The 12853-nt window shown below is 40.3% G+C and overlaps 1 protein-coding gene across 1 annotated transcript in view; it reads left to right on the forward strand.

Annotated features, from left to right (window-relative positions):
• LOC131799741 (cilia- and flagella-associated protein 46) overlaps positions 1 to 12853 on the forward strand; it is a 47139-nt gene that overhangs the window by 24785 nt on the left and 9501 nt on the right. Inside the window, exons 30-51 of the mRNA XM_059117440.2 lie at positions 340 to 593; positions 1549 to 1650; positions 2067 to 2153; positions 2323 to 2388; positions 2848 to 2996; positions 3871 to 3969; positions 4468 to 4711; positions 4813 to 4866; positions 5335 to 5442; positions 5878 to 6000; positions 6556 to 6662; positions 7418 to 7508; positions 7843 to 7986; positions 8240 to 8320; positions 8399 to 8545; positions 9022 to 9092; positions 9339 to 9417; positions 10001 to 10084; positions 10597 to 10764; positions 10839 to 10928; positions 11529 to 11618; positions 12301 to 12477. Of these exons, the coding sequence (XP_058973423.2) occupies positions 340 to 593; positions 1549 to 1650; positions 2067 to 2153; positions 2323 to 2388; positions 2848 to 2996; positions 3871 to 3969; positions 4468 to 4711; positions 4813 to 4866; positions 5335 to 5442; positions 5878 to 6000; positions 6556 to 6662; positions 7418 to 7508; positions 7843 to 7986; positions 8240 to 8320; positions 8399 to 8545; positions 9022 to 9092; positions 9339 to 9417; positions 10001 to 10084; positions 10597 to 10764; positions 10839 to 10928; positions 11529 to 11618; positions 12301 to 12477 (2615 nt within the window). The remainder of the gene's footprint in view (positions 1 to 339; positions 594 to 1548; positions 1651 to 2066; positions 2154 to 2322; positions 2389 to 2847; positions 2997 to 3870; positions 3970 to 4467; positions 4712 to 4812; positions 4867 to 5334; positions 5443 to 5877; positions 6001 to 6555; positions 6663 to 7417; positions 7509 to 7842; positions 7987 to 8239; positions 8321 to 8398; positions 8546 to 9021; positions 9093 to 9338; positions 9418 to 10000; positions 10085 to 10596; positions 10765 to 10838; positions 10929 to 11528; positions 11619 to 12300; positions 12478 to 12853) is intronic.

Below are 12853 nucleotides of genomic sequence, written 5' to 3' on the forward strand. Positions count from 1 at the left end.
TCTGTAACCTAATGAGGGTGATATACGTTTGCACACGCAACAAGGAGGAAAGATGAGAGACCTAGTCGTGATTGGCTTTAGTTTTGCATCTGATTGGGTTAGGGCGAGTTTTCTTGACCAAACACAGACCGCTGTGAGGCAAAACCAAAGCAACCGCGGGTTATTTTTGAAGCTTGGTGGAAAAGGGCTCTACTCCTGAGAGACAGGATTCTTCGAGTCTTTAATTATCTTGAGAGGGGTAACACTTGTGTATGACCTGCAGTGCACAGGAATATAGATATCATGGTCTAATCTTTTCTTGAATGTATATATCATTTACCTGGCTGTCTAATATTTCAGATGATCACAATGATGTGAGGAGTGAGAGCGGAAGCGAGATAGATGCGTCTAAATATGTACCAGGGGAGCACCGCTCAGTCATAGGTGTGCGCCCCTCAGAAGTCACCGTGCAGGTACAAGACATCATTGACATCAGACAGCTGGAGACGTTGATGCGTCTTCATGTTATGCTGGCCCAAGTCGCTGGAAACTCGTCTCCACACTCTAGGGACTATGTGCTGTTAGCTTACGCCTTCCTCCACAGGATATGGCAGGTAAAACAAAATTAGCTTTTAACAATAATGTAATGTGTCGGTGGAGAGCAAGAGAACCAAAATCTCGTCATTATAGAAAACGCGGGTCACAGTGGCAACTAAGCCACAGACCATCAACTCTAGAAGAAGAGTGTGTGAAATCAATAATAAATTTAAAAATATAATAATATCGTGGGAGATAAGGCGGAGTACAAAGCGTGCTATCCTTCTTGAAACCCCTGGGTGGGTCCACAGGGCGTGAAATTGCGCCTAATACAGGCGCCAATGCGACTAAATTTTTCACTTTGGCGACCAAATCCTGAAAATTAGTCACCAAATTGGCGACTAGAATGTTTTATCATAACCTTTCCAAGAGATATAGTGAATTGAACTTCGTCGTTAAGTTTGTTTCCAAAACGCAGCACATGCATCCCTATCGATAACTAGACGCCATCTTGGATTTAGTTGAGCTTAAACGTTGTATATCAACCATCCTAGTGTCCACTTCGTAACTCCTTTCCCTAACTTAAATTTTGAGGGTCAATCTAGAACGCTGACAGCGTAAAAAAAGGTTTTTTTTTTGAATTGGCTACCACTTTGAAGAATTTAGGAGCCAAGTGGCTATCAGAAAAAAAAATTAATTTCACGCCCTGGGTAGGCGTAATTTTTATGGGATTCGAGCGAGCGGAGACAATAAAACCCTTTTGGTTTCCCAAAAGCTTGTGTCCCCTCGCTGGGAAAACGCAGAAAAATTACGCTTTTCAGAAAAGCCATGAAATTCTGTACATGATACAGTGGTAGCTTTCATGAGCGGACACGCTCAGAAGAAGAGCCCTGTCCGCTAGCGAGGGTGTCCTTAAGAGGGCAGCTACTTTACTATTAAAACTGCTGGATTGGTTTGGTTTTAAGTGAGCTGGCTATGCCATGTGACTTTGCCTTGTCGTATATGATGGTGAAAATCATATCTTGTGTTTAGGTTTCAATCTCTTCAGCTGAGCGAATACAGAAGGAAGGAGGAAAACCGGGGGAGATAGCTCAATCTAAAAAGGGCAAAGACAAAGGGAAGGAAGCTAAAGAGGTCCGTACATCGCTGAACTCCGTTCAGTATTTACGTATGTCATGTTGTGGTGAATGGTTAGATCCCAGGATTAACAGTGATTGTTAGGTCTGTGACAGCGAAATACTTATCGACAACCTTAGCGGTAATCATCGTGGAGTTCAATTGAGTAGTTGTTGGTTAGTCATGATTTTAAATCTGAACAGTTTATGAAAACTGACTGATAAGTTTCGCCGTCGTGTCATCGGCCGTAACCAGTTTCCCAGAGTTAGCTGTTGAAAGCAGGTGTACAAAAGCCGTGTTTGTTACACTGATTATGCTCTTACATGATGTAAAACATGTAAATGGCCGATGAGAACAAATATTTTTATGTAAGTAGCCTAAGCCATAAATATTTGATAGATAACCGTTGACTTTTCTGTTTCACTTTTTGTTAGTCTCAAACAAAAGTGGATAAATCGACAGTGAAGACATTATTTCCAAGCACAATAGAAGGATGGGCTACTTTTGAACTTTCGGAAAAGGTAAATGGAACCTTTTTGCTCTCGAATGCATCTGAAGTGCTCACATGTTTTCGCGAAATGATTTTATCCTTAAGCGTCTTGATCACACTGTTTCAATGATAGTCTTAAAACTCTCCGATTTTTGAAGAGTTTTCATCGTTATTTGTTGCATTTCCTCTCTGGCTCGTAGCTTCAGGAATATTTCAAGTGTGACATCACAGGGACAATGATTAATAAAGCAACCTTCTTGAAGCCGGTAAGCGTTAGAAACAAAGTTAGAAGTCAGTTTCGTTTTCAGTGTAAAGGCTACAATAAATGCGGCCCCGGAAATACGAAAAAGAAAATTTTAGGCCGCTTTGATGGAAAATAATTTTTGTCTCAGACTCCATTTTCTACCGTTTTCAAGATCGCTCCTCGGCAAATGATGAAATTTGTTTTACGAGGTTTAAGTGACTATCTCCACTGACTGGTCTCTTTTCACTTCCCGTAATTTCTCTTGAGAAATATCTATGATAAGTTTTCCACTTTGAAGTCAGAGCGAAAATGTGTCTGATGGATCAAAGAATCCACGATTAAGAATAGTAACAGCCATTTCTCTTTGCAATTCTAGTGGGTGTCGCTTTGTAATAACTACTGCTGTTGTTTTTATTATTATTATTATTATTATTATTATTATTTAATAGATATTTCATTGCAGTGTTGTTTTCCTTTTCAGATGCTGAGTCTGTACTACATGCAAGCGTTGTTCCGTGATCTACGTGACCTGGGATATCACCAGTTAGCGCTACCTGTTGTTGCGATGCAACAGCTCATAGCGGACTTGGTATTTGACAATAGCCAGTTAAAGAAACTTGTTCATCTCAGGTAAAAATTCTCCTTAAGTCTCTGTGTTTTCATTTCTTCCGTTATTCCTCTCGCTACTCTGAAAATTAATTTGATTTTCACAATCTTCCTCTTCCTCCTTCTCCTTTTCTATCTTCTGAGCTTTGAGTCTCTGTTCCTGTTCGGCTGACCACCTCTAGTTGTTTTCGACCCTCCACGCACGCATAGTGAAATACGTAAGAGGGCCATTCTGATCAATCTGTTACCTTTGTCTCTCACAGCATTTTGATCCTTTTCCACCTTTCCTATATGTTTTAAATTGGCACCTAGAAGTGCGATAAATCAATAAATCGCCAAAGAAAACGAGAAAGGGCTTTTGTAAAGTTGATAGTGGCGTGGGCGTGGCTAGTTCTGAAGAGTATTGTTGTTTGGATAACTGATTAACTTTTCAGCGACTTGAACGGAATTGGAATTAGGTAAAGAGTTTGTCAGTCGAACGTCAGCAGCTTGTAGAAAGTAACTGTTCAGTTTTCAACCAATCTTCTTCATTTCTTGTGGGACAATCGGCAACAATTGCTCAGTTTGCCGTGATTTTATTGGCTGTTACAGTAAGATAGTGTACTGTGGGGTTTACAGGTCAAATGGCTAAACCGTTGAAAAATATTGAAAACATCAGAGTCGAAGTGTCCAGATTGATATCGCGCTCAGTACTCCCGCTTAGAGTTACATATCAGTAAAACAACGCTTTTGCTCCCATGTCTCAAAGGATTAGTTTACCGAAGTTCGCAGTAAACGCAGGCAAAATTTCAAACAACGTTCCTTTTCTTCAAGCCACTTGGTTCACATTTTTTAATTAATGTTGCTGTTTCAAGGTTATGTAGCCGTCCAGTGAACTAATTAATTATTTCTACTCTAGAGCCTTGGAATTATGTCAGGAGCTAAACCTACCCTCGGGCGTGGCCTATCACGAGAAGTGTGCTGGCCGCATGTTATTGACAGAGCAAGAGCAAGCCAAGTGAGTCGATTAATACATAGCTTTTTGGTTACGTTCTTTGACTTTCCTTTCTCCTAGAGAGAGGTCTGGAAAACAACTGAATACTTCGAGGGTTTTGTGTGAGGTCATAATCACAAGGTGATCAATTACGAGGAAAGAGCATTTATTTAATTAACAATCAATCAATCAGTCAATTAATCTTTATTTTTAAATATGCTTTATGAACAGTCCACGTTAAAATGCAATTAAGTTAAAAAATCTTCCACGTTGGGCTGCTTTCTGATCTCTTGTTGCACAAAACCGTGAGACCCTAGAGGTGTATGTGTTCTTACCATGTACGCAAGAGTTTTGCCAGGAAATCGCAGCCGGCAAATATTCGTTAAATCTCAAAAATGGGAACACAAAGACCACCACTTTGAAGGCTTTTTCTTAAAAGGCTAATATTTGATTCCGTTATGGTTTCGAAGTCATTTGCATCCTTTTATTGTTAATATCGTCACTTGTTTTGGTTTTCTCCAGATCCCGAGAGGAAATCGAGATGTGGAAAGAAAAACAGCGCCAGGTGAAAGCCGAAGAAGAAAAATCCAAAAACAACAAAAGTGTCATGTCTGAAGCTAGGACATCAAATCTAGTAATCAGACCTCAAGCGCCCGGCGCAGCGGATATTGTTGAAGAGGAGTCGTGGAACAAACACAAATGGGTGATAAGTGACGTGTGTTATCGAGAATTATGGACTGAGCAGGCTGAAATACTTATCCGGCAGGTACAGCTGACCGAATGGTTACTTTTTAAATTGTGTCCAATAAGCATATACATACAGTTCTCTTCACGTTTCAAATGTTTGTGGTTATCCTTTCCATTTAGGGTCAGTTTCTGCCGGCTCGACAGCTATTAAGCGAAGCAAATCTGTCAGCAAGGGTAAGTCCGTTCGGACATCTTTATGAATCTCAGTCACATTTCTTTGTACAGCAAAGGAAATGTCAAATATGAATCCGAAAAAAGTCGTCTTTTGTTCTTTAAATGTACGACTCGAGCGTGCGTTTGGAGAACCTTTTGTGATTGAAGGCCAGACTATTACATTATAAAGTTGCAAACAAGACTTTGAGCGTGAAGCTCAACGAGTTTGGTTATGGATTATGAAAGATATGTGATGACTCTGGAAAAGTTTTCCTCCGGTTCAAAATCTTGGTTTTATTCGGATTACCAGTCGTTCTTCCTTTTCAACTACAATTTAATAGAATTTTTGAAATAACAGAATTATTTAATTCAGGGGGGTGGTTTCGTATGATTTTATTAGTAAAAGCAGCGCAGGATTTTTACGGGTGTTGATTTGTTTGATAAACTTGTCTCTTTCTTTCTTTCTTTCTCTCTTTTTTTGACGTTCAGGCGTTTGACGACAAGCGAACTCTTGCTAACATTCTGGTGCAATTATCGGTTATGGCGTTAGCAGAGTCAAACTGGGGACAAGCTACTTCACTGTTACTTGAAGCGCAGGTTCGTGTCGTTTAAATTTGTTTATTACGCCACCGGATTTCACTCGTGAGCGAAATAGATCTCTGCAACTAAGCTGTGTTAATGAGGTTATCATCTCAAGATTCCTAAACATGCCATGAAAAACTTTCTCTTATGAGTAGGATCTGTAGTGGGATGAACACCGGTAGCTGTGATGGCAGCGTGTGGCTACGCTTCCAACCTTAGGCCTCATAGACTACTCGTTAGGGAAACCAACGCTTGAGTGGGATGAGTCCACTCTTGCAGAAGTCTGCAATCTCTGTTTAAACTGTCTGAAGTGGATAAGCTATGAAGATCAGCTTGTTAATAATCGAAATACGATTTAATCAAACCTTGAGGAGAAACACTTCACCAAATCCGATGGCTCAGATTGTTACAATATTTTCGTGATGTTGCATGTGCCTGTGTTCTTCGTAGAAACTTCATGGAGATCAAAGATTTTGGCTGGCGACTACGTTGCTGCTGTGTGAAGCCTCGTTAGCTAAAGTCGACAAGAATTCCACCATGTTAAACACGCCAGACCCTCCAGCTAAGGACAGGGTAATCATCTTTTCTTTCCTTTTCGTCAGGCTTTTCTGGGAGAATGTTTTTCGAGACACTCTTACACAATGACTGGGCACAAATCTTACCAGAGGTTTAAGGGCTCCCTCCTTAAGGTGGTAACTTGTTGGGGGGGGGGGGGGGGGTCGCGACCTCATTCATTGTGTTGTGTTCTTGGGTAAGAAAACCCAGGCTTGTCATTTGAAGCCGGTTGTCAGACCATTGTGCAATTTGTGAATTGTGATCGAAGCCCAATTATTACATTTTTTTTTAAGGGCGGGGGGGGGGGGGGGAGGAGGGGAAGAGATAACATGCGATGGACTAATACTCCATCCAGGAGTGAAAGCATTGCTCCCTGTGGCTTCTTGTTAAGAAACCGGGGTAAGCTCTTGTAACTAGGCAGGTTTATCCCGTTAACAAACATAACCCTGCGCTTTGGATTCAAATTTAGATACATTCTGAATGTAAGGCATTGATTAGAAACGGTTTAGGTCTCCACTTATGCAAATTACCTCTTTGTGAAGGTTACTTCGTAAATCCCAATCATTTTTTCAGGCACGCAATATTTTGTTACGTGCAAGAAATGTTTTTCGGGACTTGGCTGAAGACAACCCTAATAAAGCCAATATGGCGGAATACATCGAAGCGGTCCTCGCAGCGAGGTATGTACTGCATCGGCTGAGAGCTGTTAGGGAGTACTTGCTGTAGACTGTGGAATAAAGACAAAAGAATCTTCAATTGACAAAGCAATGCTAAATTACTAGACATTTGACAAACATCTCAAGGAAACAGGGACGCCGCTAAATTAACATACATCACTTGCTAGGCGCACGGAAAGAAAGGCCCACGTCCAAGTCAAAATTTTACAACCGAAAGGTTCGGTTGCAGACAACGGTTTTTTGCATTACGATCTAAGAGTCTTGGCTGTCGGTGGTGTTTCTTATTTCCATTCCCGGCACAATTAAACTTTTCTCAGATTGCTGGAGTATTGTCGTCTCTTGACAATATCTCAGTAAATAACCCTTTCAGAGTTCTGAAAACCCAAAAATTTAGAACTAGGCCAGATGCTAAACCTGTCGTGGGAAATTGAGTTTCATTTGCCTATAAATAGAGATCATCTGCATTGCAAACGCTCGCACTTCTTATTTTATCCCTATGACTCCAAAGGGTGATTATCATCTAATTTCTCCTTACAATATCACCCTCGAACTACCAGCTAAAGCCACAAGAATAAAGGAAATGATCACCAACGTAAGAAGCTCTTTATTGACAGACAAATTCTTACAGCCAGTACCTTATAAAATGTATGAGAAACCTGCTCTACACACAGCTATCGCCACTAAGATTCTGGTTTATTCCGTCCTGTTTCCTCTGTACCAAAGATCTGTTTGATTTCTTATGAATGTGTTCATTTCAGGCTGGGTACTTTACTGTCTGATTACGCTGTCAATGATCCTCATTTAAGAAAGCAAGAATATGCCCGCAAGGATTTGATTATCGCCTGCAAGGTGGGTGATCCACATGCTAATGCTCTATTTACGTTGATTTGTAATTTCGTAAACATTTTACTTTTAATATGTAATTTTCTTTAATTGAGTTATATTTGTTTCTATTTCTTTTCTACTGGTATTATTTATCAGTGGTAAATAACAGAATGATTATAGTAATAATTTGTTTGTAAATCAGTCAATTTAAAAAGCCCTCAATAAGTCCATTCTTTTTATCAAAAGATATTTTTTTATCCTTATGTTTTTTATAAAGGATATTGGTTTCACTCTCAAATTTAGAAGAAACCTAAGATGAAAAAAATATGACTCTTGTGTTGTCTTTCTCTGATCACAGCATCTGTCCCGTGCGGCGGAAAAACTTAGCACATTGGGTCGCAAACGAGAGGCTGTTAAGGTCATGTTGAAACTTGTAGCCATCAAGAGAGCCTTTGCTGAAGATAGTATCACCCCTGAGGAAAGACAAGACAATCTTCTCGAGGTACCCACACAGGCTTCCTCGCACGGGCTGTTTTACGCAGTCAAACTCGCGCGCACGAAGCTAAGAAGGATACACGCATTTCTCAAGTACACCTAAAAATCTCATGATTTCGCACTGAAATTTTCTTGATTGGGAACTACCTTACAAGTATCAAATTCACGTATGAGCAGAAACACACTCGTGATGCACATATACGTGGACGCGGTACACATGATAGGTTTGTCTCACTTGTTTATTGTGTCGTTTTTTGTAGGCTTTCGATATCCTGAAAACAGCTGTAAGTCTGTCTAATGCTGTGTTACATGATGTCCAGTCCGTTTCCAGTCTGTCAGAGGTGGGTGTCGCTATTCTTATCACTTCATACTTGAGTTATTCCAAGGTACACCTATATCGAAATGTGCTTTTTCTTTAGCTCCGTAACCTAAGCCTGCCTGTTCAGCGAGAGGCAGTAGACGCAAAGCTTGTCATCTCAAAGCTGATGGTTGACATGTTGAAACTGTTTTCAAGTGAAGATCGAGGAAAACGAGAATTAGAGACACAGAAGGGGAGCATCGAGAAGGTAAGGAGAGTTTTTACTCAGAAATGAAACTGATATTTATTGTCTGTATCCTAATTGCCACCCCATTCATATTGCCTTTTCTCTTAGAGTTAGTGTTTTTGTGAGAAAATGACCGGCAAAGCAAGATTGAATTTGTTTGTGTACGATGAATTCGTCTTGATTGTCTAATTGACGCAAAAGTTGTCGACGGATTTTTGTTTTTAACGAAAACGTTTATGTTTGTTTGCTCCCATACGCTAAACTTAAGTCCAAAGAGAATTGTGGGTGCGATTAACGCGAAGTAGGGAATCCTGTATCATTTATTGATCAGTGGGTTTCAAGCGAGCCAATCAGATCAGTTCATGATTACCTATAGTCGGCTGCGAGTGTTAAATGCCAAAAGTTGCTCTTTTTATAATTCAATATATTACATTTTGCAGTAAACAAAGTATTGGGAAAGAAAAGGAACTAGTTGATTTTGATTCCTTTTTTTGCAGATGATAGACGACTACGTTGGTGTGGAGCCCCCGCCAACTGAGAAGCAGAGAAAGTGGCGAGAAGTAACGAGGTAATTTTTGAACTGACTTCCGCTTTTTTTTGTTCCATTGATTTCTTCATTATACTCCAAAGTGATTATTTTCTTAATTTCTTTCGAATTGTTGCCATTGTAGGGGTGTCCCATTAAACTGCGATGATCGTTTCATCAGTTTTCGACTGTAATTTACAAAATTTCGTTAAACGTGTTGTTTCTGTTTTACTCAGTACCCCCATCCATTCCTCATTCCTTACTCTTGTTACATTTTTCTTTTCGAAGAACTCTCGCCGAGGACACTTTGATGCAGCTATCTATGGCGCATGGCCTTACGGGTAACGTGGCATATCTCCGGGCTAAGGTAAGGAAAATGATACAAGATGAAGACGACTTATTTGAACTTGACACGGCATAGAGCAATTGTCAATTTAGGTTCGAAAGTAATCCAAGATGGACCTTCAGCACGCAGCATTCTTTTTCATTCCCCGGGACACAAAAGATTTGTTTGTCTGTGCAAACTCGCCATAAAAGGTAGACTTGAGGGTTAGGCACAAAACTTCGTATCCATAAAATTCGACACAGCCGCTGCGTGATAACGGTTTATTGCATTGGTTTTGCATGAATTCGCTCTGTGATTTCTGTAGAAAACTCGCGCCACCTTGGCGACCACTAAATGTAAAACAAAGATCAATCGTTAAATTACGAATCGGCCGCTCAAGTTTCCTCGAGCTCATGGCAAACTGCTGATTTGCGTGGAATTGTCATAAACTCCTTGTAGTATTTTCCTCTATTCTGTTCTTTCAAGGAAAGGTGACCTGCATGTAACCATTCCTCGCATGTTGTTTCCAAAACAATTATTTTTTTTCATATCTTTGAAACATAAAAGAAAGTTATTCTATTTAGCTGATCAACGGTTTGTACTCTTTCTTCCTCTACCTTGGCAGACACTTTACATACTTGGCTGCTGCCTGGGTGTACTAGCGGCGCACACGGCTCCTGATTCAGATACCCAGTGGAAGGAACTAGAGGTAGGGCAAATAACACTTTCGCTCGTCTTGTGCACGTAACAATCCATAAGGTTAAGTTTCTCACTAGTCGAGGAACCGTTCATAATCCTAATATAGATATTTTTTCTTACGTTTGCGCCAGAGGCCGTGCTGAATTCTAGCTGAATCGCAAAGTATTTCAGGCTAGTTTTTAATAGAATGGTCAACTTATTTTCAACTGGAAGCATAATTCGTTTGTTTCGCTGACTGAACACAGTAGCAGAGAGAAAACTGACATGTTAATAAATAGGAAGGTTCGTTTGTTACAAGAATTCTGCGGCTGTGAGCAAACTGACGGTGTTCAAAACCAGCTTTAGATTAGCCAACAGTTTTACATAAGTGTTGACTATTTTTACGAAAACCTGTAACAAACTGTGGACGACCAAGTATTTGACTCAAACAACTTCCTTCTAAAGAAATCTCTGATTGATAATTTGACAGAACATAGGATATAATACCTACAGAGGACTTAACGTTTTGTAACATATTAACAGTTATCACACGATGAAGAAGAAGAAGAAGACAGAGCAGCCAAGCCTTTAAACCCGACCGTTGAAGAATCTGCAACGGGTGACCAGGGCACTGGCGATACGGAAATAGAGGCTTTTCCGAATCCATCAAGAGAGTTTATTAAACTCACCAATCAAGCACTTCAGTTAAATGTAAGCTCCTTCATGTCATGCCATGTTATCGCCTTTGAGCATGTCCACAATGCTAAATTTTCCCTCCCTTTCAGGCTGAATTTTCAACTTCTAAGAGATATCTTAGCCAAGCAGTGGAATGTCTGTCACAGTGTGTACAGATGGGACTTAAACACGGCTTCAAAGTTAGTACATTTTAAGTAATGTTCTTAGTTAGTAACTCTAGTTGATATGTCGAGGTAGGATTTATAATCCTCTTCGGAGTTAAGTAGATTGCTCGTGTGAGTTCGTTTTCGTGGCAGTACCGCCTTTGTCACGCAGGTGAGGCCTTTTCGCTAAATCCCGCTAACTAGTACTTGGTACAAGGTGGTAAGCCTTGCGAATCTGTTAACCCTTTGCAATCGGAGCTCATTTAGGTTTCTGTAGCTTGAAGTGAGTAGGAACATATTTTGCTACTCTTCCTGGATAGAATGTCAATCTACCAAAGATTACCCAAGAATTTTGTACTAGAACTTAACACAAATGATCCTCTAAGAGGCCACCCCTTGTTTCACGCGCACGTACTAAAATCATGTGCTATATTATTTCATTGTTTTAGTATATACTGAGACAACTATTCACCTTAGTGTCGGAGGTTAGCGGTGGATATTTACCTCGCCGCTTCGCTTTCGGTCAACATCCACCAATAGCCACCTCTATTTCGGTGAATAGTCGTTAACTATATGCCCCTATCTGTATGCTAGATGTGGTAAGTTATGTCTTCTTTTTTTCTCGGCCTTGGTCAGGATATTGTTTGTGAGGCAGCTCGTGAACTGGTGGATTCTATTGGCGCTCATGATCCACTCACCTCCTCGCAATATCTGGCACTGTTTCAGGTATCTTTGACGGTTGAGAAACTTTTCATAGTTTTTATTTCAGTCAAACTTTAGCCTGTATTTCTGTAGGATTCTTTTGGTATAAGTTTTGTTCAATGATGTTGTTGATGTTCGTTTAATGTCCAAGTTTAATTAGGGAGATTACAGTCTTTGATTTTTATCATCTACTTCATTAAAAATGAAGTGTTTGTTGTTGTTGTTGCACTTGTTGTTGTTGTGATAGTGAAGAGTATTTTATCCGGCGATAACAGATCATTTCATCACAGGGTGAAGCGTTAGGTTTTGTGGTAGGGATCATGGACTTGAGCGATTTTCTCTTCTGTATGAAGTGTCCTTCCTTTGCCATTTAAAGCCAAAATTTGTAGCTTCTCTTTTTTAGAGAGAAGTCTAGGGACAAGGCAACCATGGCTGTATCCTTAATCTGGAAAAGCGTTGTAACAAATCAATGCCAATCCCTGATTTAGCCAAAACTATATTGCAAAGAAAGGGGTCGTTACACAACTAACGTTAAAACAGCCTTTCTCAGTGAAAACATAGGATTTCTAGGCAACCATGTAATAAAACACTCAAATAGTTGAAATAGCCGTGCAAGCAAGTACAAATATCCATACGCAGTTGACTACTCACTCGGCACATTAAAGACGTCTGATATCCAATCACCTTCACTTTTTGTCTTGCTTAGAGTTGCCATGCATCTCAGGTTCTGGAAGGGGTATTAAGACGAGTTCAGCAGGACCCTTCTGTGTCGCGTCAGGCAGCTTTACTACACCAGAGAAAACTACTTACTAACATGGAGTTCTTGAGTGATACATCATCGAGTATTTTGGCCTCAAATTCTAACCATCTTGCCGACTGTGAGGTAAAGAAAAAAAAAAGTATACTCAAGAGTCGTTGACTGACTCCGGATTCAATACGATGAAAGGCTTATGGAGGTTTCGCCCCATTGCAAGTTTGCTCCTTATCGCTTCGCCATCATCACGACGAGTTCACTCCATAAAATATATTAATCCCCCCCTCACCTTTACCAGTTCGCTCCCAAATCTTCAACTCGTTTCCATGCGACCAGCGTAATCCTATGTTCGAGGATGGGAATAATGACGGTCCTAGTAAAGATCCCAATATATCGGATTCGCCAGAAAAGGAGCGCTTTCTGCCTTAAGGAAACGAGTTGAAAGATTCTAGGGCAATGCGGCAAAAGTGGGGGCGAACTTGTTGTATTCTATGGGGCGAACTAA

The sequence above is a fragment of the Pocillopora verrucosa genome, chromosome 1 (assembly GCF_036669915.1).
Source record: "Pocillopora verrucosa isolate sample1 chromosome 1, ASM3666991v2, whole genome shotgun sequence".
NCBI classification, from domain to species: Eukaryota; Metazoa; Cnidaria; class Anthozoa; order Scleractinia; family Pocilloporidae; genus Pocillopora; species Pocillopora verrucosa.